The following is a 24,848-nucleotide window of genomic DNA, read 5'->3' as shown; positions in this document are numbered from 1 at the left end:
CCTACTCCTCTCCTCAACCACTTTTTTCTTGGTATTTATTTCTTTTAATTCCTTGTATCTCCCTCCAGCCTTCTATCTAATTCTGTAGGGGTTTTCCTGTCCCTTGCTACTCCTTTTGACATTTTCTCTAATTTCTTGTTGCTCTATTTTCTTTTACTTCGTTTCTCTACATGATTGATTTATTTATTTTCCTTTCCAACATGCTACACTCTCTGGTACCCTCGCTTTAGCGCTTCTGTTCCTTAGCACACCACACCCACGCACTCTTCTTACATTCCTGTATAGCGCTTGGCATCTCCACTAGCCTCACACACATTTTCCATACAGCGCACCCTGAATTCTATGTCACGACCGGAGGCTTCTGATTATGCTTCCCTTTTTTACTAAGAATTTCACAGCAGCCAATCCAAACACAAAACTTTAAACTGCATATCCCATGAGCCCACTGTCTCATCCAATCATAGGGGTCATGTCCCCCTATATATATCGATATGACTGTTGTTCTTCCTCTTTCTTTGCTGCTGCAGCAGCTGAGCTAAGTGACTTCATTTCTTTTATTGATCGTTTGCATGCGTTATTATGCTTAATACTGAGTTCCTCTATTATAGTATTGGTGACGGAGTGGACTCCGCTCTTCGTCGCCTCTTCCAATGTGAAGTGGGAAAGGTGAAACAAAGCAGCCTCTCTGCTTGGAGCGAGAACTCTCCTCTTTCTGTTGTTTTTCTTGTGCTTGCATGCAAAGCCGGCTCGGTTCTCCTGGGTCTCCGGTCAGCTTTGCACGCTGCATATAGAGTTTGGCAAGTGCTCCATTTCCCAGTGAATACCCGAAAGGACGAATAAGCATGGTTCAGGGCACTGTCCTAGAGATAAAGCAGGTGGCTTTCTTCACTTCAATCTTGCTGGTTTGGACCGTTTTTTGCTCTGTTTTCTGTCCTGTCAGAATATATTACACCTGCTTGGGGTTCATATCTCCCCTTTGAATCTCTTCCAACCCCTCACTGCAATTTATTCTAAGAGCAGCATGACGTACTATGCTGATGAGGAGGAAGGCTATATGGAATACACGAATTTGCCTTATGAGCACCAAATTGAAGAGAGATTGGTGGAGGCACTGAATAATCAGGTGCAGGATTACATTAAGCCCTAATTAGGGCTTTGAGGTCTTTTATTCAACCCGCTGGTCCATTTCGATGATTAGAGTTTGGGGGGGCCACCTTCCCCAGCAATGTGGCAACTAATGGTGAGGGCATCGCCCAAAGAGCCTCAGGTGGGGGGTGTTTCTTCTGCTTCCAGATCGGTTGACGCCCTTTCTCAAATTGTTTCTTCAGTCCTTTGGGACCAAGAATCTAGGAGTGCTACATCCATGGGTCCTTCTGGTATCTCTGTGGAGCCAACTCCCCAACTGACAACCTTGTCTTTTACATTCTCCTCCCCATCTTCGGATTCGGACATCTCCCAGGATGATCCTCAACCGGCATCAAAATGCAAACGCATGATGCACCATACCACAACTGATCTACCACTGGTAGGTCATAAGAACCTGCTGTTTGAACCACAAAATATTATGCATCCTTGCTCCTCTGAATGGGTGCCCTGTATGGAAGTGGCACACTATGTGCAAGACAAGCTGTACAAGGACTTTGAGCGCAAGGTGCTTAAGATCCTCAGGTCGGAATGCCCTAGACCATCACTTCTAGGCAAAGTGGCAGACATGCGGAATTAGTTCCCAACATGGCCACACTCCTTAACAAGTTTGCAAACGACCCCCAAAACTTTTGGGCATGGCGTGGATGCCAAGATAAATTGCTTTACCTGTCCGGCCCCCTCACAAAAATTCCGGAATTGGCCGTTCAGGCGAAAGAAGCAAATACACAATTGGATCCAGCTGAGATCCTCCAATGGAGACAAAGAGGTTACCAAAAGAGAGGAAGATGTGCTCCCTCTGATTCTCCAACTTCTACCTCTCACGTAATAGAGGAGGTAGTGGCCGTGCCAAAAGAGGTGGATATCAAGGTGGTAACAACACCGCCGATTTCACTTATGCAGGTAAGAATTATTCCAGCCTCTGGGGCCTTGGTGGGGGGTACGAATACACTTGTTCCTGCACAGCTGGGGGATTATCACCCAGGACCCTTGGGTGTTGCAGACGGTTTAGAAGTTCAGATTGGAGTTTTATTTCTCCTACCCCCCCGCCCAACAGGGGAAGCTCCCAACTCCTCTTCTTTTTCCAAGTAGCGAGCACTTTTGAAGATGAAGAAATTCAGGTGCTCCTTTCAAAAAGGGCTACAATACAGACTGTCCCTCATTCACAGGGCAAGTCACTACATTCTTCTTGGTTCCGAAAAAGGACTACTAATTTAATTTGGTCGTAAACCTCAAACAGTTCAACTCTTGGATCGTGAATCGCCACTTGAAGATGAGGGCATACACCTGCTTGGCGATCAGGAGGGAGATTGGATGGTCCTGTAGACCTCAAGGATGCTGATTTAGCAATCCCCATCTTTCCCCCCATCGAAGGTTTCTGGTACGAGTTCACCGCAATGTACTTTGGTCTGGCCTCAGCTTCTTGGAGTTTCACCAAGTTACTTTGACCAGTGATTCAATATCTTCGGGAACGGAGAGTGCGCTTGATTATTTATCTAGATGACATTTTCATGATGGCACAGAACCGGGACCCTGTCCTCCTTCATCTCTCGTGGGCGGTCCACGTTTGTCATCAATTCAGAGAAGTCAGTTATGGTTCCCTCCCAGACTCTAGGGTTTCTGGGTTTTCAAGTAGATTCTGTCAAATTCCAACTCCTGTTGTATTGAGATGTCCTGGTGGCTATTTCACATTGATGCCTGGAATGACAAGGCTATCTTTCTGTCGGTTCCGGAGGTGATAATAGAATCCAATGCTAGTCGATGGGGTTGGGGAGCCCATTATGGCCAGATGGAGACGGGGACAGGTGGTCCCCGGTAGAGCTTCATCTTCACATCAATTGTTTGGGGCTATTGGCGGGGTCATTTGCGGTTCGCACTCTTTGTGAAAGACGAGTTGTTGCATTCTTCTAAGGCTGGACAATATGTCAGTGATGCATTATATCAATCGATAGAGGGGGGAATGAAGTCTCAGCTTCTGGTGGAGATTGCTAAGGATTTCAGGCATTATTGTCTCCAACACCAAATCCTGGTGACAACGGAATATATTCTGGGCCAGTCCAATGTGATCACGAACTGAAACTCGTCCTTCCTGTGCAACTCCAGCAATTGGAGACTTCATTCAAGGGCTTTCCATGAGCTGAATCAGCTTTGGAGTCCGTGCTTGAGGCATCTTTTTGCATTGCGTCTGAATGTTCACCTTCTGATCTTTTACTCTTGGACGATGGGTCTCCTCTACGCATTTCTCCCCTTCTCGATGATCCAGAGAGTACTCTCACAGGTGAGTCAACAGACGGCAGATTTGGTGTTAGTGACTCCAAATTTGGTTTTCTGTGGCGATGTTGCTATCTTCCCTTTCCAGGACTCCTCTCAGACCCAATGGGTCTTCTACATCCATTGGTGTCTAAGAGGCTCTTGTCACTTATGGCGTGGAGACTTTCAGGTGAGTGCCAGGAGTTTTGCAGGACGCTATGTTCTTCTTGTCACAGTTTTGGGCTCCTTCTACGCATAAACAATATGAGGCAGCTTAGCGCTGAAGGGTATGTTTGTGTGACGCACGGAGTGTGGATTTCTTGGGGGCAGGCATCCATACGATTGTGAATTTCCTTTCTGAACTGGCTAGTTAGGGTCTTGCCTACAGGACAATTAATAATTTTCATTCTGCTATTTCTGCTAGACACCCACATTTGGACAGTAAACCTGTAGTTGAACATCTCTTGGTGTGCAAGGTACTCAGAGGTATTCGTATGGTTCGTCCTCCTCAACTGAAATATTCTTTGTTATGGGATATTGAAGTAGTTTTACACTTTCTTAAATCTTGGCCAGCTAATGAGGATCTTACTTGTAAATAGTTGTCTGCTATGCTGATGCTTCTTTTGTGACTAGTTTCCTGCAGGCGTGTCTCGGATATATGGGCCCTGGATTAAGCAAGTAAAGAATTTACTATCTCAGGGGTATCTTTTACTGTTTTAAGACTTAACTAATACATCAAGATGCAATTTTTGTATCACGCTTTTCCTCGTCATTTGAAAATGGATGTGGTTAAATGTCTTAAGGCATATTAAGGCTGTACTTGTGAACTGCAGAGAGATACTGCAAGTCAAGTGCTTATCTCTTTATGGAAACCTTTCCGTCCAGTCGCTTCGCCAATCTTAGCCAGATGGGTTAAATGGTTGTTGACTGAAGCTGGGGTAGATCTCTCAATTTTTGGAGCTCATTCTGTGAAAAGAGCTATGGCCTTGAAAGCTATTTCTGCAGGTTCTCATCTAGAGGGCATTATGGCTGCGGCAGATTGATATTCTGGTTCCACCTCTAAGGTCCTTTAAAGTAAGCCTATTGTGGGTGTAGCATTGTTGGAAATGGCACTTTCTGCAGGTTTTATCCCCAAACTTTTGCCTTTCTCCTCCTATTTTTCTGACCCTCTTTTGGTTAGCTTTAAGACTCTGGGCACTTCACCACTGCTAATCAGTGCTAAAGTGCACGGGCTTCCTCCCCTACAACTTGGTAGAATTGGTTTACACCTGTTTGGCTCATTTAATTTCCCTATAAGTCGCTTATAAAATGGCGTAAGATATACCCAGGGCCTGTAAATTAAATGCTACTAGTGGGCCTGCACCACAGAGTGTGCCACCCACAGAAGTGGCCTTTCATACCTGTCTCAGGCCTGCCACTGCAGGGCCTGTGTGCATAGTTTACTGCCACATTGACTTGCCAAGTCAAACTACATGCCTAGGCCTAAACTCCCTTTTTGCTACACCTATATTACCATGGTAGAAATGCCATTTTTAGACAGTGGACATTTCTCTGTGCTTATAACTCTAGTGCTTTTGCAGCCTGACTCCAGTCCCCCTCTGGTGCACAGTGACAGCTCCACTAGGTGCATACTTTCCAGACAGCCATAACATAGGAAGGGCTGGGTGTGACAGAAGAGGTGTCTGCATGTTGATAGTCTTCCTGGGCTGGGGAGAAGGAGGGTCTTTCACACCTTACATGTGAATAGGCTGTGTCCTGCCTTCACACAATGGACTGATTACCCCCTACTGATGTCTGGAGACAGGGCTGGGTTGAAAGGGTGTTGTGCTTGACTTAAAATTACTCCTTTGACGTTAGTCCTCAGAACAAAGGCATTTTGAGTATAAGTAGAAGGGGCTTGCCCTCTGATTTTTTAGAGCACTTTTGGAACTGGGACCGAACCTCTGTCAGAGGAACTGCTGGCCTGCATAAAGGACTCATCTGGACTGCTCTTCTGTTTGTTGCCCTGCTGCCTGGTGTCTGCTGAGTGTCACATCAGGATTGCTTTCCTGCTTGTTGCCCTGCTGACAGCTTACTCCTGGACTCTGTCACAGTTGAGACACTGCATTGGTCAGGCCGCCAGATCCTGCTGGCTGGACACGCTGCACCTGAGGACTGTGGTCCTGTCAAAAAGGAACCCCCATCTGGACTGCAAGACTTGTGGCACTGGACTGCTGCCTGTACTGTGGGGCTGCAGAGAGTACTACTAAGGAGCCAACTGCCTTTTGTGCTGGCCTCTTGCTGCTTTGCCTGAGTTTGATGACCCAGTGATTTCCAGGAGTGTGGGGACTGGCCATCCCGCCCCTGTCCTTGTGAGGGGCCCAGGTGTGGAGAACTGATGGACTGCACCCCCCTTCCCTAGTAGCGTGTGCTGCACTGTAAGGGGAAGCCTGGGGTGTGAGCACTTTGTTTTGGCCAGGGCATGAAATGCCGTTCCCCAGCAACACGGACCAAGTGCACCCTTCAGTGCCCCCAGGGCACAAGCATGCGCCTCATTTAGTGTAATCCCAGCCGCCACCCAGGCCAGAGAAATGGAGGAACCAGCCACTCGTATTACTGTGAGTACACTCAGCAGTTCTTTCTGGGTGCCGGTTGCCTGGAAGGAAGTGCAAGCTGATTGCTCCTCTGTGTGGACTGAGCGGTCTTTGGAGCGGGAGTGCTGTGAGGGCCACCCACTCCCTGTGTGCCCTGCAGCCATCGTTGGAGGGGACCTCCCCAGTGAGGTCCCTCTACCAGACACTGCAGTGCTGAGGAGAGGACACTGGTTGCCCGCCCCGCTGTCTCTTCCTAAGTACCTGTTGGGCAGGGTATCCAGACTTTGGTGTTTGGCTCAGCCACACTGCACGATTGCGGGTGGCTGCCAGTGGTTCTGGTCCCTCTGCGTGGGAGAAAGTGTCAGATGGAGCTCAAGATACAGGTATGAGTAAAAACAATGTTCCCAGTCCCCTTAGGGTCTGCTATGTACCCAGGAAACCCTAGCCTCTTGCCAACATGTTTCGGCCCTCTTAAAGTACCCAGCCGGGTCTTGGAGCCTTCGTCAGGGCAACTATTAACTTTCCATGCATACTATCACCAGTGTCCTGCACACCCGGTTTTATCTATGGTGGTTTTCTTTCTCAAAACCAAAGCATTCCAATATTTGTAAGACAGGAAACACATACTTAGCCTGTCCATGTAAACCTTATTTAGGGCAACCACGTTACTGGTCCACTTTATTTTCAACCATAGAATAGAAAGTTTTGTATAACACCTCACTTATGCTTGCACTCTCTTATCTCCCTTCTTTCACATCACTCATATGAATTAATTATACATTATTATTGGTCCAAAAACATATAGCATAGTTACGCTAGTCATCACTGCCTGCCTGTGGAATTCACATATGGGTCAGACTGAAAGTTGGGTTGTTTGTGAATTCCCACTAGAAAGGGAGCTGAGGTGTGTCCTACATATCCTGATCAGTCTTCCTTGATTAGAGTGGGGAGAGAGGAGCTGACACTTGCACCTGAAAGGGCTGTGCCTGTCCTCACACAATGCAGTCTTCGTCCCCCTGGAGTGTGTCTGGGGCCAGGCCTGGGCAAGGCAGGATCTAGTGAACAACAGAGACTTTACTTTGAAGTTTGCTTAGTTCAAAGGCAGAATTGAGTATAAGTAGTGGACCCAAAACCAATCAAAAGGAACCTCTGCCAAGGAGAAGAGCTGGAGGAGTAGTACTGCCCCTTTGTCTGTGTGCTTTGTGGGGTTGGCCTTCAGTTGCTGCTTCTGCCTTAAAGAAGATAAAGACTGGACTTTGCTGTGTATCCTGCTTGTGAAGTTTCTCCAAGGGCTTGAAGTAGAGCTTGCCTCCTGTTGGAAGTCTCATGGATATCAAAGACTTCAGATTAATTTGCCTATAGCACTGGCAACTGTGTGTTTTGTTCTGCAACAGAAGAAAAAACACCACAAAGCTGTGACCAACGCTGCTGCCTGCACTGTGACTTGATGCCGCCACACAGAGCTATGCCCTCCTTCGCACCGCAACCGTGGTCTCACTGACACCCCCACCTGACGCCTTCACCGCCTTGCTCACACCATAGCCTTGGTATCCCTGACGACGCTATACGCTAACACTGACGCCTGCCCCGTGGCCTGAAGACACTGCTCATGAGGTACATGGAACACCATACCATCCTGCATCGCCGTACCGGTCTACCGACGACAGCGCCATCGACTCCAGCATTGTCAATAGATGCCTCTGTCTTCATAGCAACCCGTGGGTGCCGCACAGAGCTTGTCCTGTGTCGTACTGCTGCATTGGGCCTATTGACAACAGCACTTCAGCCACAACGCTGCTGCCTGCACCACGACCTTGAGACACCACAGGTCACACCGCCCCACTTCACACTGCAACCCTGGTCTCACCGTTGCCGCAGGACACACTCACTGAGCCGCTGCCTGCACTGTGACATGTGGGCACTGCACGTCGCATCACCCCGCTGCGCACTGCAGCCCCGACAACATCAACACCAGCCTTCCTGACTTCGTCATCAGCCCGGAGTTCGATCTGCAATGCGTGAGACTTCAAGGGCCTGACGACCCCTGCACCAACCTACGGAACCAATGCCACACTCGGGATCTCATTGCGAGGATCACAACGCCCTACATTTCCAAGGTACTGTTTGAGGGTCTTCCCAACACCGTAATTGGCCTGTGCCTCTGCGGCTGGTTGGATTTGTTGCTCACAACACAGTGATAGCCCCAGACGGAGCTATCGACCTCAAGGAACTGTATTCTTAAGAAATTCTTGCAAAATTCATATCTTTATTACCGTATGTTGGATTTTTCTCATTTTTGGTCTTGTTTTACACAAATATTGGCTATTTGCCTAAAACTGGTAATCTTTTGTAGTGTTTTCATTGTATTACTGTGTGTTATGTACAAATGCCTTTACACTTTGCTTCTGAGATGAGCCTGGATGCTTGTGCAAGGCTACCAACAGAGTGAGCAAGAGTTATCTGAGCTGGGTAGCTCCCTTACCCTGACTAGAACGACGGTCCCTACTTGGACAGGGTGTAAACTGACTGCCGACTAGAGACCCCATTTCTAACAGATACAAAAAAAGATCAATCTGGAAATTGTTAATTCTGCCTCGCAGCAAAGAAATACGGCGGCGACATTGCAGCAGCAATTATGTACGAATAACGTTTGAGACCAGAATTCAATAGTTTTAACTTATAGGCGTTTTAGTCTTTCTTAGTACAGAACTGCTGCGATTAGTAAAGCAGAAGAATGAGCCTTTCTTATGTGTCTAATTAAACTTGAAACTTTCAGACACGAAATCAAGGACATTTTGCATTCCTCGTCGCGGTTTTAAACTGGCCATTGATCGCAAGCACCACGAGGGGGGGGGGGGGGGGGCGTACACACAATATAAATGTGGTGCGATGTGGCAGCCCGTATTTGAAGCTACAACAGTAATCATGCCATAACGACTGTACAACATATCAGTACGCCTGCGCCAGACTGACTTGTGCCGGTTACCCAGACAACGCTGTCGCCATCGAGACAATCCATATCGTAACCAGTAGGCTTTTGGGTGAGCGGAAGTACTGGTAACACCCGCCAAAGCCGGGTGAATTTAGAGGTATTATTAAACGTTCTTAAATGCGAAGCATTAGACAGCTGTTGCTCTATATTCTGCGGTACCCTGTATTTATCGAATAACACTGACCGCACTCCAGTTGAGATTGCTTCGGTAGCTAAGGACCGGCATTCAGTCATAGACCCCATTGGTCGAGGGACCAGCTACGTGGGGACCTAGAGTGTCCAGCAACAGATGAAAATTCACTCTCAGTGCCTGGGGATATACCTAAACCCAAGCACCATGCAATCTCAGCCTCCCTGCCTTCGGCCGAAAACTCTCACAGCTCACGTCAGGTTACACTCCCGTCCCTCACTGACGGATTCCTATTAACGTCTCTTCTCGAAGAAGTCCTAGTTCGACTACCCACAAAAGCCAATCAGCACTTTAGAATTCAATGTCACGAACTGGGATTGGATGACATGCTATACATGCTCCAATCCAAAGTCACCATACACATTAGGAGCCCCTCCCAATCCTAGTAGACGCCCAGAACATGTTTAGATATGGGATTGGCTGGTGTACGACCCGGAAGTAGTGACAGTAGTGTCCAATGTCATCCGGTAAAAGATCAATAACGGCTAGAAGGCTGAGTTCTCGGGCATTCCTTGTAAATATTAGACAGAAGGCGAGTTTCACGCACGGCCCATGTAAGTAGTGACCAGCTGTTTACCTGAAATAGAGGTGTCAGACTTGTTTGAAAGCTTGTCTGGCTTCTGTTGTAAATCACATCCTCTTTGGCTTCTAGTGAAGCCTTCTATATTTATACATTTGGCATTTGTTCCATCTGAGTTTATGCTTACCATGCAGGCTTCATTTTCTGCAGCAGAGGATACTTCTAGTTTAGACGGATACGTCTTCGTTAATCATTCTTGTGGGTGTCATGTACTTTCGGGGGGCTGGGGTCGTGGAGAGTTAAAGCTAATAGAAAACGTAATATAATATTGCAATCTACCACTATATGCTTCTGAGAAACTTAATAACGATCTGAAATAAAAAGTATTTCAGCGTTTCTTATTTGAAAATTAACCTAGGGCAGAACGCTGTCAACGAAAAGGGTAAATTTCATATGAGTAGGGAGTAAACCCATGTTATGCCCACGGTTACTATGGGGATTGTTAGTAGGACTAATCTGTTCTTTAATGTATTCCTTTTTGCTGTAGATGTTTAATGCGGATCTGACTAACTGGCCTTTGATGTTAAATTAACGTTTTTACATTGCACGTTTGCTTTATGTTGATGCAATCTGGTTTATATTATAGGACTGGAAATTAACCATTGTCTCGTTACATTAAGTTGAAGATGGGGAGATTTTTCACCTTTATTTTAGCAGAAATATCGGTTACAGATTGAAACGTAACACGTAGCTGACATAAAAAGTTTATACATACGCGTCAAGGGCAATCTTTTAGTATCGTTGCTCATTACCCACCTTGCCGATCATCCATTAAAGTGTTGCATTTGTTCACTCTATTTTATTCAAGCTCTATAGTATGTAGCATCGTTCCTCGAGAGTTTAGCTTAGCTGGAAAGGATGTTTTTTATAAATAAAAAAAAAAAAGAACAAAAAAACACTGGAGTGGATTAGTAAACCCCATAGAGACTGTGACCGTTTCTCTCACTCTGAGAAATGCGAAATTTCCTAGCTATCGTGAAGGAAAGTTTCAATTCTATTAAGGACACGGAGGCGAGGATTATGCATATCTTTCTTCACTTTTTATTAATCAGCAAGTTCAAAGTTAAACACAAAATGAACAGAAAAACTACAAGTTCCATGAAGCCGCCGCCATGGTAACCAGTATCCAATGAGGTTCCACCTTTCACGCTGGTATAAATAGCCTCAGCTGCGACACACTTCCTCGACTTCACTGCGGAAATCTTGTTCGAATTAACTGGGTGTAGTCTGGGGACCTAAAAAATATACGGTGAAATTAGGACCAAAACTGATAACGTAATGTCGCATTACAATGCCAGCCAAATAAGAGAATATACATATGTGTCATAACCTGAATCACAAAACAAGCCTGAGATTATCAACATTGTTTAAAGAAAACTAGATACATGAGCAAGGAAATAAATAAATAAACAAGGTATACATGCAAATATACCACCTCAATACGAAGATACAAGAGTCCGGGTGGGCAGAAGACTCGAGAGTAGTATGTGGGTGGGATAATCCTCGCCTCCGTGTCCTTAATAGAATTGAAACTTTCCTTCACGATAGCTAGGAAATTTCGCATTCTATATCAGGACCGGAGGCGAGGATTATGCAAGTTCAAAGCTTACCAACCACCAGTGAGGCTGCCTCATGAATAGGTTTAAAGTAGAACTTCTTAAAAGTAGATTCCGAAGACCAATCTGCGGCATGCATGATGTCTTCTAATCTACCCCCCAACCTGTATGGCCTTCGAAGCCATGGCCCCCTGTGTAGAATGAGCGCCAAAAACTTGGATATCAATACCTGCCTCAGACAAAATCCAACTAATCCATCTGGCAATGGAAGGAGAAGAAACCGCCTTAAACGGCCTTTTTATGGAGATTAATAATTGGTTCTCACCTGGAGGTCTAAGATTCGCGGTTATTTCCTCATAGACCCTGAGACATCTAACCACGCATAATTTTGGGGAGTCCGGAAAAGATGGATAGGATACTGACCCGGTATTATTCTTTGTTCTCCTAGAAATAGTAAACGTGATTCCTTCTGGAGTAAAGACACGGGCTGATACATCCAGGGCCCTGATATCTGATACGCGTTTACATGAAATGAGGCATAAAAGCATGGTCAATTTGGCAGATAACTCCTTCCGGGATAAATACTGATTACCGCGCCAAGAGGACAAAAGATTAAGGACTATGTTTACATCCTAGAGATTTGTATATCTAGCCTGAGGAGGTCTAGAAAGTCTGATACCCTTGAGGAGTTTACAGATCCATGGATGCTCTCCAACCGGAAGGTTGTTCAGAGGGGGGTGACCTGCAGATATAGCTGAGCGAAAAGAATTAATCGTACAGTAAGCAAGACCAGACTCCGCTAATTCTGCAAGGAAATTAGCGATATCTGTAATACTGGCCCCCATGGGATGACGGTGTTTGTCCACACACCAACGAGACCATCTGTTCCATGCTGAACTGTAACGTTTGCATGTCCCAGGGGCCCAGGCCTGCGCAATGAAGTTTCTAGCTTCCTGCGAAAGTCGGCTGTCTTGCCAACGATGCCTGAAATCTTCCAAGCTATGAGAGAGAGATGACCCTGAAGGACCAGGGGGTGATAAGATCCCGACGGGTCCCGTAGGAGTGCAGAAAAAACTGGGAGACGCAGGGGGCACTCGCAAGAGAGCTCCAGAAGAGTCGGAAACCAAGCCTGAGACCTCCACCAGGGGGTTATTAGAACTATTGTCGCCTCCTGTCTGCGAACCTGAGCTGCAACTCGCGGGATCATAAGAAACGGTGGGAAAGCATAACCTTGAAGAGTCCCCCAATGTTGGCGAAACGCTTCTACTGCCGCAGCTCCCGGATCCGGGCGCCAGCTGAAGTATTGGGGAAGGTGAGCATTCCACCTGGACGCAAAGAGGTCTACTGTGCAGGGACCCCAACGGGTCATGATCGCTTGAAAAACCGATCGGTGTAACTGCCAATCGCTGGAGTCTGTGAGAAATCGGGAGTTCCAGTCCGCCCAAGCATTCTGGGCCCCCGGAAGATACTCTGCCGTGACCGAGACTTGGTGTTGGAGACAAAAATGCCAGAAGTCCTTTGCTAGTTCCGCTAGGGCTCTCGATCGCGTCCCTCCTAGACGGTTTATGTACTGGACAGCCGATACATTGTCCATCCTGAGAAGAACTACACATGAGACTTTGTCTCCCGTTAGGGACTTGGGATCGATTTTAATCAATAAAGATCTGCGCCTTTCCGCAGAAATGGCACAGTTCGCATTGCCCAGAAGACAGACAGCTCTCTGGGCCCATCCTGCAACAATGTCTGTTTGCAGGGGACTGTTTGAATGTTTGGCGCGTTCTGCCAGTTGAATGATCTGTGTGAGGGGTCCCAACACATCCAGAAGCTTGTCCTGGCATGCCCTCCAGGAGCGGTCTATCCCTTTCTTGGGATCTTTAATGTATTTTGCAAAAAAGGTACACATTTTTGGGTCAATATCTAGAGTAAAAGCGACCTTATCAGATAACGATGGGCGAGGGCATTCGGCCCGTAAACGAGCACGCACTTCCTTGTCCAAAGGTTGTCTAATTTTACTGGCGACATACTCCGCAACCTTGAGATCCGGCCGCCACTCAGAGGAACGTGGATGGTAGATACCCTCCGGTTCAAACATATCTGAGTCCGAATCCCCAGGATCAGACTGATCCGGCAGGGTAGCATTAGGACGCCAAGGGCGACCTGAATCATCATCCAAAGATGATGAATCGTCGTCTGAACCACCCAGGATGCCTTTAGGTGAACCAGAATCAGGGTTCCATAGATGGTGAAGCATGTCACCCATTACTCCGGGCAATCGACCCTCCCGGGAGGGTAAACGCGTATGCGCGCGCGCACTCTTGGAGTGTGATAAAAAATCGCTATCTTCCAGGTGCCCCGCGTTGCGCTTGCGCCTGTTCTTGGGAGCCGAAAGGGTAGAAGTATCACCCTCCGTTCCCGTCACGCCAAACATGCCCGTACCCTTGGACACCTGTTCTGTGAGTTTAGCCACAGTCTCTCTAAGAGGGGCCAAAGCGTGCGAAATTGCTTGTGAGAATAAGGCGTCTACCCCAGGGGGAATGGTACGGTGAGAGGGACCCTCACCCGGGGACATGTTGGCAAAAGGCTCATGCTCCTGAGAGGACTGCATGCTGAGGTTCAGACAAAAAATAATGTGACAGAGAATACCACCCTATAAATATATAAAGGGTAATTCCCTACCCCCTCTGTCCAGAAACAAGAAAATAAAGCACAAAATTCTTCCCCGTAGGGGTATAATCAACCAAACGGTGTCACGGGGTAGGAAACAGTTAAAACACAAAGTGTTAAAGAAATGAGGAAAAATATAGCCAAACACACGAGCGTGTAGTTACTCAAAACACTCACACGATTAACTGCGCATTAAACAAAATACTGGGCGTCTGAGTGAAATAAATAAGACGCGCGCCCTCAGACGGGTGCGACGCGTCAAGAAACACTGAAACTCAAAAGAAAAGAAGCGCACTCGAGCGGAACGCGCGTTCCGAGTCGAGTCCACCTTCGTAGCAACACCCGTTGCTACAACAGTGCAAAAATAACAGAAGGCGAAGCACTCGAGCGGAACGCGTGTTCCGAGTCGAGGACACCCGCCTAGCAACCCTAGTTGCTACAACAGAGAGAATGTAAAGTAAACGCTCGAGCGGAAACGCGTTCCGCTACGAGCACACCGCCTGAGCAACACTGGTTGCTTACACAGAAGAAACAAAAGGCAACAACGCGCTAAACAAACAAAGCAATGTTAGCCGGAGGCAGGAAAGGCACTTATCTGAGCAGTGAAGAAAGAGGAAGTGTGTCGCAGCTGAGGCTATTTATACCAGCGTGAAAGGTGGAACCTCATTGGATACTGGTTACCATGGCGGCGGCTTCATGGAACTTGTAGTTTTTCTGTTCATTTTGTGTTTAACTTTGAACTTGCTGATTAATAAAAAGTGAAGAAAGATATGCATAATCCTCGCCTCCGGTCCTGATATAGAATTCAGTGTTCGATCAAGAACAATTTGCTGATAGCATATGGTATATATCAGAGTTGCTGCTCTTACGAAGTGGCATATGCAGCATCAACCTTGTGAATGCCACCGTAAGGAAGTCACCCGAAGCTGGATCTAACTATATTATTTAGTGCATAAACTACAAAGGCACTGGGTCGGATTTGGCTTTGCTATTATTATTTTGAGGGTTTACTACAAACAGTATCATTGTTTGTTTTAGAAGTACCTAATCATATTTACATCTTTAGGTCTGGTTTGATTGTGTAGCTGCCTGAATTACATATTGTTACTGGCATATTAAAATATATATTGTGCTTTTTCTCCAGGTTATTCCATTATTCTGTTGGTTATTTGGTGTATTATTATAGCTTCCAGGAAGTGCTTCCATTGGAATGCGTGAGGTGTTAATTTACCCCAGAAAGGAGCACACAACCACCACAATTGGCCAATTCCAATTTTTTATTTCTTATATGCATTCTATACAGATTTTTTTTTTTTTTCTACTTTTTTTACCCTTTGACCGGTTTGTCCAGTGATAATAGTTCTGAATTGCTGAGGCGGCATTGGGGTTTTGAATGAGTTGGCCCGTAGGTGGAAAATCCAGAAGTAAGAGTTTGAGTTTCAGTGTGAGTGTGAGTGGACATATAGCCTAACAGTGGAGTTAGTAACTGTTTTTTTGTAGTCTTGTGGTGTGTAGAAGAGGGCTATGTGGTTCTTTTGTGTTTGGATTGAAGTCGAGGATGAGGGGTTCCGTGATTCATGGTGTGCAGTGCGAGATGCTTTGGAGAGGTCGATGCGTGGGTTGGTACAATACTCTTAGTTTTTCTTCTTAAGTAACCACCATGAGTTTTGATCACAGTAGCTTATTTTACTCCATGCTGTCTGCATCCTTACGGCAGTGGCTTTGCACACTCATGGTTTCTTCTGCTAAAGGCGCATCTTGGCTTATGTTCCTAGTGGGCGATTGTTTCTCCATATAGCCAGGAGGTGGATACACTAGTTTGTTTGCTCAGCTAGAACCGACTTCGAATGAGACTCATTTGTACCGTCTGGAATATGGAAACTCCTATAGTTAATCATAGTCTTTTCTAGAATGTTTGAGGAGGGGGATCAAACGTCATCCAAAGCTTCTAGCATTTGCTTGCGCTTAGTCTACAAACTGGGCCCCACGCATAGCTGATGGACATATATGTTAAACTCGACACATCTAAATTGTGGATCCAAAAGCAGTTTAGAATAGGAGGCCCTTAGTGTACATGAAGGCAGAAGCAAATCTAGTTTGTAGCGTGTTGCCTACATTTGTGAAGAAAGACGCCTGAATTCTTGAAGTACCTTCAGTTAGATGCTTGTCTTCATTGGGAGGTGGTGCATCTTGGTAAGCACATACTTCCACGGAACCTATGAGTGATCACGATCCCATGTAAATTGCACAGTCTCATTCACAGTAAATTATTTTCCTTACAGTGTGAATGCAGTGCTCTCATCGAATAAATTAATCATTTTGGCTTCCATAAACTGGTGAGTACTCTTGTGTCTCCCCAAATTTTCTTCTCCTTGTGGGATCCCCACAAACAACAAAATTCAGTCTTCCTGCATAATTTTCTATCTCGTCAGGTTTGTTCTAAGAGTCCCGTAAGCTTTTTTAAATAATACCAATGTCCTTGTCCCGAGTAAGAGAGTGATCCTCAAGTTCAGGTACTTTTTGATCTACCTCTCGTATTCGCTAGAGTATCTGCTGCATGATCTCATCTATTTTATTTACTCCCTGATGCAGTACTGTAGTTTCTTCAATCTAAGTCGCATAAAGATTCTTGATTTCTGTCAGGATGGTTTCAAAATGTGATTGAGAATGGCATGATATTGGATGGCTCGTATCAGTTGAACTATTGGTCTCCATAGCAGGGCAATTGAAGTGGTGCCCATATCGGTTTCTTTCTCTAGCTGGGATGGAAGATGCATGTTCGTCGTTTCCTGCAAGGACTGCTCAGGTACCAGTTTCAATTAAGACTTAGACATAGATGAAGTTTGATCCTGTACCAAACAGATCGAGGACCTATCCTGAGTAAAACTTTACCCTTCATCAGGACGCTAATGGGAACCCTGGAGTGGATTTGTGTGGCTCAGTAACTACAACAATCTGAACACAAACCTTTTGGGGCTTTACAAACTTTGAATAATCGTTCAACCCCTTAATCTGTTTCTTTTATAGTCTCTAGGCTAGTGCCTGTTAGCACATGGTTGTCTCTTACATAGCCACCTCCAATCCCGTCTTCCGAAGGGCCAATGCCAGACTCTATATCACTGGGGCCGAAATGTCCTAGATGAGATGGTATCGCCTCCCTTTGCCTGGAACTGCAAACAGTATTCAGAGATGCCTCAAAACCATTACTTTGTGTAGCCGGGAACCAAAAGAGTCTGAAACATATGAGGTTACTTTCTCCCTATTGAAGCTCTACAGCTTGCCTTCTCTCTGTGGGCTGTAGTAATGCACGCCTGCATAGCGCGTCTTTTCGCTTTTTGGGTAAGAGGCATGTACCGGTGGCCGGGGTTGCTTCTGCCTTGGAATGCAGTTGCTTCATAATAGCCACTTCAATCTATCGCCCAGCACTAGCGTATCCACGCAGCGTCTTTTTTTTCCCTTTTTATTTTTTCTGCCCCTTCTTTTTTTCTATTTCTTCCTTTGGAGCATAGAGGGTCTTTCACTCCTCTATGGAGATACCAGACGAGAGAGATTGAACCCAGGAGCCCTCAGCCGGACAGTGAACAGCCGTGCTGCCCCTTGACTCCTCAAGGCAGTGTCTCACTTACCGCAGTGAGGCACCTGGTGGCTCTCTCCGTGTGGCCTCGATTCCCCGCAAGTTCCGCCATCCAGCAGGCGTCCTAAAGCCATACACAATCATAAGCTTGATAGGTTTTTTCCTGTTTAAATCCTGCTTGATAGACAAAAGCTGCTACAATATTTATTTGCACTAAGGCATCTTACCTTTTCAATTTGTAGGATAAGGTTTTGGGTGGGGGCCCGGTCCGATATTGTACAAGTTGTTCATAGAAGTTATACCGATTTCCATCCCGCCCCCTATGATATATCCGGTGTTGCCGAACCATCTGAAAGATTGAGTGCCTCATGGATGGTGAATTCTAGAGCGGGGATGTGAGCTACAATTCTTTGTCGATTTGCACTTAGCACTTTCTTTATTATTATGTCATTCACTGAGGGGGGTTGACCTGAACGTAGTCAGGTGCAGCAACAGGGCACCCAGGAAGAGAGTGGCCTACAGGGAGGATGGTGGGCATACCTCCCTTTCAGGGTTGATGGCCGGGGTGAGAGTGGGGTGGGTGACATACAGAGAAAATGAGCAGTAACATCACTAAGATCTCTTTTTGTAAGTTAAGTTTATTCTAGATCGATAAACAACAGTGAGCAAAATTGATGGAAGTGGCTACTAAGACAACGTTCTGGTGAACCCCATGGTGCAAGAGGTTAAGATTGTCTCATGTAATGCCAGTGTGGTACTAAACAAGTGTAAAAATAGCTTTATGGTTAGCTGGCTGTCAACATTTAAGCCAGAAGTGATTTCTCTTAAGGAAACCCACTGTAAGACTAATTTTCCTAAGTCCTTTGTTCCCAGAAAATATTCACATATATTTTATGTACCAGCAGGGGCTGCGGTGAGGAGGAGTAGCAACTTTCTTGGCCAACACAATTGACTGTCAAATATGGGATGTGATCAGGGATGGTAAAGTGCGTTGGCCGTGGGTCAAGATGTCAATCATGGGTAATTTCTTAAACTTTGTAAGTGATTATGGCTTTATCAGCGACAACACAGAGCAATTAGTACAATTATACAATCTAGCAATGGCCGCTCAGGGTCCAATGATTTGTGAGGGCAATTTCAACTTCATTCAAGATTTAAGATTAGACTCTTCCAATAGGGTAAAAAACAACTTAAGCCTTGTATGCTGAAAGCTCTTGCAGCATTAAAACATTATTTTCTACTGATTGATCCAGGGTGTGTGGAACATCTGCAACAAATGCAATATACCTGCTTCCCACAACAATTCAATTTGGATTCACGACTGGATTTCTTTCTCCTAATACGTTCAGTTAAGTGATGGCCAACTAGTATGTGGTTCAGTGCGTTCTCAGACCATTCTATAGTCTTGCTCCAATTTCAGGTAAATGTCCTGCAAAGAGATGGACCTAGATGGCGATTCAGTTGATCTTTACTTTCGGACCCAATTTGGTTAAAAAGTCCTAGATCTTTTATTAATGAGTGTTTTGAACCAAGGCCTTCAAGGCTGCCTTTCGTGGCCATGTCATAGCCTACCAGGCCCACCTGCTCACTTCAAACTGCTGTGGATGGTGCTGTAAATGGCAACATGTCTGTAGGTAATAAGAAGGTGAGAGAACAACAGCTTGCTTGAGCCAAACAGGAGATGCAAGTGTTATTTCTAATTTAAGAGGTTAATAGCCACAAAGCATTCCAACAAAAATCCTATGAGGAAAGCCAGCACATCAGCAAATTTGGTGCATGGTCCACAACACCTAGAAAGAATAACCAGTTAATAGATTTGATTGCAGTCCTGGGTATTCCTCTTTTTGCTGAAAAAAGCAGCAAGATCACTAACGTTTTTGTTCAACACTATCAAAACGTATATGAGAAAACGGAGGTCGTTCCAAGATCTGGATTGGAACAGTTTTTTTTTTTTTTTAAACCCTTACATTACTGTAAATGGCTTGGGAACAAAGAGTGGGGGGAATAAAAGTTGCCGAGGCAGCGTGTATGTATATGAATTATAAGCGCCCCAGGACTAACATTTCAGTTTTACAATTGCTTAAATCTCAAGAGGGACTTGCTCTGATCCATTGCCAAACTTTTTATCAGGCTGCTCTTTTAGACAACATAGTACAAACAGTAGTTGACACAGATATATTTGACAACTTTAGTCTTACCTGTATGGTCAGTCAGTCTGCAGTCGATCTTCCTGCCTTTTTAAACGTAGTAAAACTTAAAAAAAAAAAAACAAGATTTAAATCTCTCCATGCTCTCGAATATCGCATGAAGAAATTTGATGAGGATTGGCGGATCACACATTGTCATTCCCTTACATTATTAAAAGACTGCTGATCCCAGGCCTCACTTTATCTAAAACCACTGTGGAAGGCTGGAAGAGGAAGGGATTCACCAGACTGGGAGATATTTTTTATGGGAAAAAGGCATTTAACATTCGATGAGATTACTTTACACTTGGGGGATAAAGCTTAGGGGTCTGATGTTCAGCTTTAGACTGATATCTAGCCTACTTACTGTTGTGCATTCGGAAATTAGTCAAGCGATGCAGCACGACATGCATCTTTTAGTTAAAAGTAAATTAACGGGTGTGGGCAATTGGTATCAGGCAAAGTGTAAAAATAAAGAATCTCACTAGATAGATTTTGTCCAGCATTTCACCTATCAAACAACGGGTTGTAAGATTACTAAGGGGTAATGGCATTATTTCTCGGAAATGGGCAATAAATCCTTGCATGCTGCAGATTTTAACAGGATGGCCTTTCTATCTAGGCGGTTGGCATACTATACCCCTGACAGCCTGCATAAGATGGTAGATACAATCCCTGACCATTATTTTCGCTGCCAATTAAACGGAGCACGGGATTGGTCTCAGTTTTTTTTTTTCAGATGCCCCATTGTTCATGATTTTTGGGAGAAAGTATTTCAAGAGATTACAGATTTTGCCCAATTCCCGATATTACTGGAGATCACACTAGTATTATTTGGCTATTCCTTAGAAATGTAAACAAACGTGCAGCACCTAGTGTTCACTGACATTGCAGTGGCCTGCAGTTTACTACTGCAAACATGGAGAACAACAGAGGTTCCGTTGTTGGATCAGTGGCAGACCAAATGCTGAGGACTAAAGTATTTGGAGAAGCCTTTGTCAGTCGGGTGGGGTTGTCTCTGGAGGTTCTCAATGATGCAGGCAAAATTCGAGGTACATACCCAAAGCTCCTGTTCTATTAGATAGTGGATATAGGTGTGAAGGGTAAACATTTGTACTTTATCCAGAAGGCAGAAGAATACCTGAATGGTTATGCCACACTGTGTACCAGACTTCAGCCCACCTAGCAGTGTACGGATCAGGCAGATACTATCTGGGTGTTTTATTGAGAACCTTGCACTTTGTAAAATCTTGTTGGGTATTATGGGTTTTATCCTAACTGCATGGCTACTTTAGACCAAACTGCGAATTTGGAAATATTTTAATTCATATAATGTGGTCTAACCATAAATTCTGCACTAGGCACTTTTCCTAGCCGCACTTTATATTGATTCAATTAATTTAGGTGCTATATGATACGTATTTGTCAATTCGATTTATATACACATAGACTGAAATTCTTCATTATGTGTGAGTTACGTACTGCTCAATAGAAAAGATTAAAAAAACACGTTTGGCCAGGAACTGTATCTGTTCTTATGAATGAAACTCTAACATTGGCGTTTGTAATTGTATGGGTCACTGTTTTAATGTGAGATTCAAAAGTTGGGGATGAGCCACATCGAATCCATAACATGGGCATTATTATGACCGAAAATTGTGGGGGGGGGGGCATTTAATTTAAACCGTACACATTTATTTATTGAGCTTAACACTATTAACAGAAATTGCATACAAAAATACAATTACAATTCTGCACATTCAGTACAATACATATTCAAATTCATCCATTCTTGTGCTTTTGACACAGTTATATTGGAAGGGTACTAATGATGGGTTGGGAAGCAGGTGCGGTGGTGGTGTTGTGGGTGACTTGCTGTAACTGTGTTGTGGGTTGCATGTTTTTTGGTTAGCATAAGCTGGCACAATCCAGAGATCTGTAGGTTTATTTTACGTGGTAATACGTTAATTGTGGAGTAATCACATATAGAATTTAACCAGAAATTAAATAAAACAATCAAATTATCATAATGAACAATATTGTCTTCGGTATCTTCAAGCAAATGACTTGCAGTGTAAAGATGTAGCTTTTTTATTTATTTTTATATTATCAGCAGGGATGTGGCCCTTATTTCTATTTTGAAATATTTTTCCTGTTCCCCATATTCTTGCTTTTCTTTAACTCTGCAGATGTTTGCCAAAGATGTGGAGTGGTCAGTTGAAGGAGAGTCCTCCTCAAACTTCAAAAACAGCACATGGCAGCGAAACTGTTCAAAGTAAGGAATTCATCTATGTTGGTTTGAGGAATGTTTGGTTCTCACCAGCGATTAAATCGCTAGAACAATCAGATGTTTACAGCTGTGGTTGTTTGTTAAAGTTTAAAGGATGCTTTTCATGTTTAGACTCTCTAATTAGTAAGCTCAATGGGCAAATGGCTAGTTAAACAAAAAGAGGTAGCAAGGTAGGTAGCACAGATTTTCTTAACATTTATGCCTGCTATGGTCTATAAATATTTTTAGTTTTCTTTTCTGTTATGCTGTGAAAAGATTTGGCTTCTTCATCCTGTTCAAGTGTTGTGTGCAAACGTGAGAGGTGAGAAGAGAGACCCTCCATAATCACCATTGTCCCGCAAAGTTTACTGCAGTTATTTTTTGTTGTTGCACCCTTTCTAATGCTTTGAGAAGCTGCTGCCTGTGCTTGACAATCTGGTATTGTTTAAAAACGCTGGCTCATCTTTCCCTTTGGGCTTGTAAAAGCTTTCTCTTTTCAGAAGAAACTCCGGTTTGTTCTTTTCTGTCTTATGAGGTCATGAGAAGCAGAGGCTGATAATGTTATTGTTCAGGTCTTCTGGAAGCTGTGCTTATTTCTTACTTTTCAGTGTAATGAAGAAATAGCTGGACCTTCCCTCTTTCTATGGAAGCTTATGTTGGTCAACTACTCTGCAGTACCAAGGGAAGCTCTGGTTTAATTCATTTTGTATATTTAATCTACCTCCAACCTCGATGAAAAATCAAATATAATCAAAAACCACGTTCAAGTTTCAATGTGAAAAATACAATTAATATGTACACTTTACTTCTACATCCCAATGTACTAACAGTGGTTGGGTCTGTTCTTCTGTGTGCACAGTTTCTAACTGAAACCTCTCTTCCCCAGTCTATTTGCAGTCCCAGCTGGTCTCTCCATCATTCCTAGTTAAGTACTCTCTAGCTACATTGGCCACAATTCTTAATTGGGACAGCGTAAATTACACTTAGGTATATTTATTAGGGGAAGCTTTAAATATACTGGTCTATTAGCTGACCAAGGAAATTGTAGTGTTTCCTTTCCACTTCTGACCATGGCTGTGAGGTGTGCTGGCTAGTCCCACCCACTGAAGTTGGTACTTTTCCCACGCTGTAGAAAACTCACATTTGAAACGAGGGATGCTCGAACTGTAGTGGTTTGGGAAATGGCACTCTCCCTTATGAAAATTGTGCAAATGTTGGCTTGCTGTCTCGCCTGTTCCTCCCAGGCTCTAGTAGCTCAAACAGGGCCTTGCCTTTGGGATTATCAGGGCTCCTGCTGACACCTTCTCTTAGGTTTGTGAATACTATGGATGATCGCTCCATTTGTAGGAAGGAGAATGTTCTTCTGATGCCTGTGGCGGTGTAATAATGTGAAAGAACCCTCCTTCTGTCTAGGCAGATTGAAAACCCCAGCTGGCCCCTCTTCAGGGCTGTTAAATGCCATTCAGGCGCTCTTCGGATATTGAAAGTACCACATACTCCTTCTCTAGGTTGGTGTTAAATTTTGCTATAGGAGTATAAATGTTTTGAATGTCTAGTTCCCTCTTGGACAGGGAAATAGTCTTGCTTGTGTTCTCGTCTCCTTTCCTTTTATGCAGTCAGTCTAAAGCTTTGAAAATAGCTGCATATTCCTTCTACATAGAAATTGAATTGTAGAAATATTTTCTTATTCACTTGTTATTTCAGTCTGTCGGATGTTCTTGCCGAATCATCTTGCTTTTGAGGATTTAAAAAATTTTGGCAGGTACCTACATGCTCTTGTTCCCAGCACATCTTAAGGTACTGCATTCCGGAAAAGCAATTTTTTCTGACACCTCTGACTCTGCCTGGGAATGGGTGACGGAGGGACGACCTCTATGGAATAATACCTGCTCGTCTTCCCCATTTCACTTGACCCTGGACCTTACATCTGGAAGGCAGATGAATAAACCTAGCCATCTGAAGTGGTCTTGCACCAGATCCTGGCAGTGGGGGCACGAGAGGTTGAGCCAGACACCCCTGGTAAAACTTGTCCTCCAATAACAAAAGGTCACATGAATGTGTTGGCTGGATTGACAGTACTTTTATCGTGATACTCAGAGGGGTCTACCACTACACACCACACATTTTGACCCTAGTTACCTGTAGGGGGACTGAAGTTGGGGTGAGTTGGTTTTGTATTTGAATGTGCACTTGTATTATTGTTGTTTTTTTATCTTTCACAGTCATGCAGGTCTGTTCCTTCCTTTAAGCACCCTGTGATTCCCTGCTAAGCCCTGTTGCAGATAGTGCATCCACTACGCTGGCCCTTGGTGATCACTGATCGAGCCACTGATCTGGCTACATCCACTGCCGCCCCCCCCCCCCCCCTCCTCCATGTCCACATACAGGCCCTCATTCTGACCTTGGCGGTCGGCGGAGAGGCGGCGGTCGGACCGCGAACAGACCGGCGGTCAGAAAAATGGCATTCTGACCGCGGCGGTCACCGCCGCGATCGACCGCCACTTCCCCACTCCGACCGCCACGGCGGTCATGACCGCCGGGCTGGAGTTTGCGCACTCCGGCCCGGCGGTCGTCCCAAGACCGCCAACGGTATCATGACCCTGCCTACCGCCGCGGTTTCTTGCGGTCGGGAACCGCCATGCGAACCATGGCGGTAAGCACTATCGGGGCCAGGGAATTCCTTCCCTGGCACTGATAGGGGTCTCCCCCACCCCCCACTACCCACCCGAGTCCTCCCCCCACACCCTCCACCCCCCTGCCACCCCCCAGAGGTGGTACGAACCCCCTCCCCACCCCCACCCCGACATGCACATACATGCACCCCGACATGCACACACCCCCAACATGCACATATACACACCCCCTACACAC

General features: G+C 45.1%; 1 protein-coding gene across 1 annotated transcript in view; it reads left to right on the top strand.

The window, feature by feature from the left end:
* Nucleotides 1–9,580: 9,580 nt before the first annotated feature.
* Nucleotides 9,581–24,848, top strand: part of CEP350 (centrosomal protein 350) — an 821,600-nt gene continuing 806,332 nt past the window's right edge. Inside the window, exons 1-2 of the mRNA XM_069232082.1 lie at nt 9,581–9,702; nt 21,898–21,983. Of these exons, the coding sequence (XP_069088183.1) occupies nt 21,911–21,983 (73 nt within the window). The 5' untranslated portion in view covers nt 9,581–9,702; nt 21,898–21,910. The remainder of the gene's footprint in view (nt 9,703–21,897; nt 21,984–24,848) is intronic.

This window comes from Pleurodeles waltl, chromosome 4_2, assembly GCF_031143425.1.
Source record: "Pleurodeles waltl isolate 20211129_DDA chromosome 4_2, aPleWal1.hap1.20221129, whole genome shotgun sequence".
NCBI classification, from domain to species: domain Eukaryota; kingdom Metazoa; phylum Chordata; class Amphibia; order Caudata; family Salamandridae; genus Pleurodeles; species Pleurodeles waltl.
Note: the sequence above shows the minus strand (reverse complement) of the source record. Positions and strands in the feature narration are given on the sequence as shown.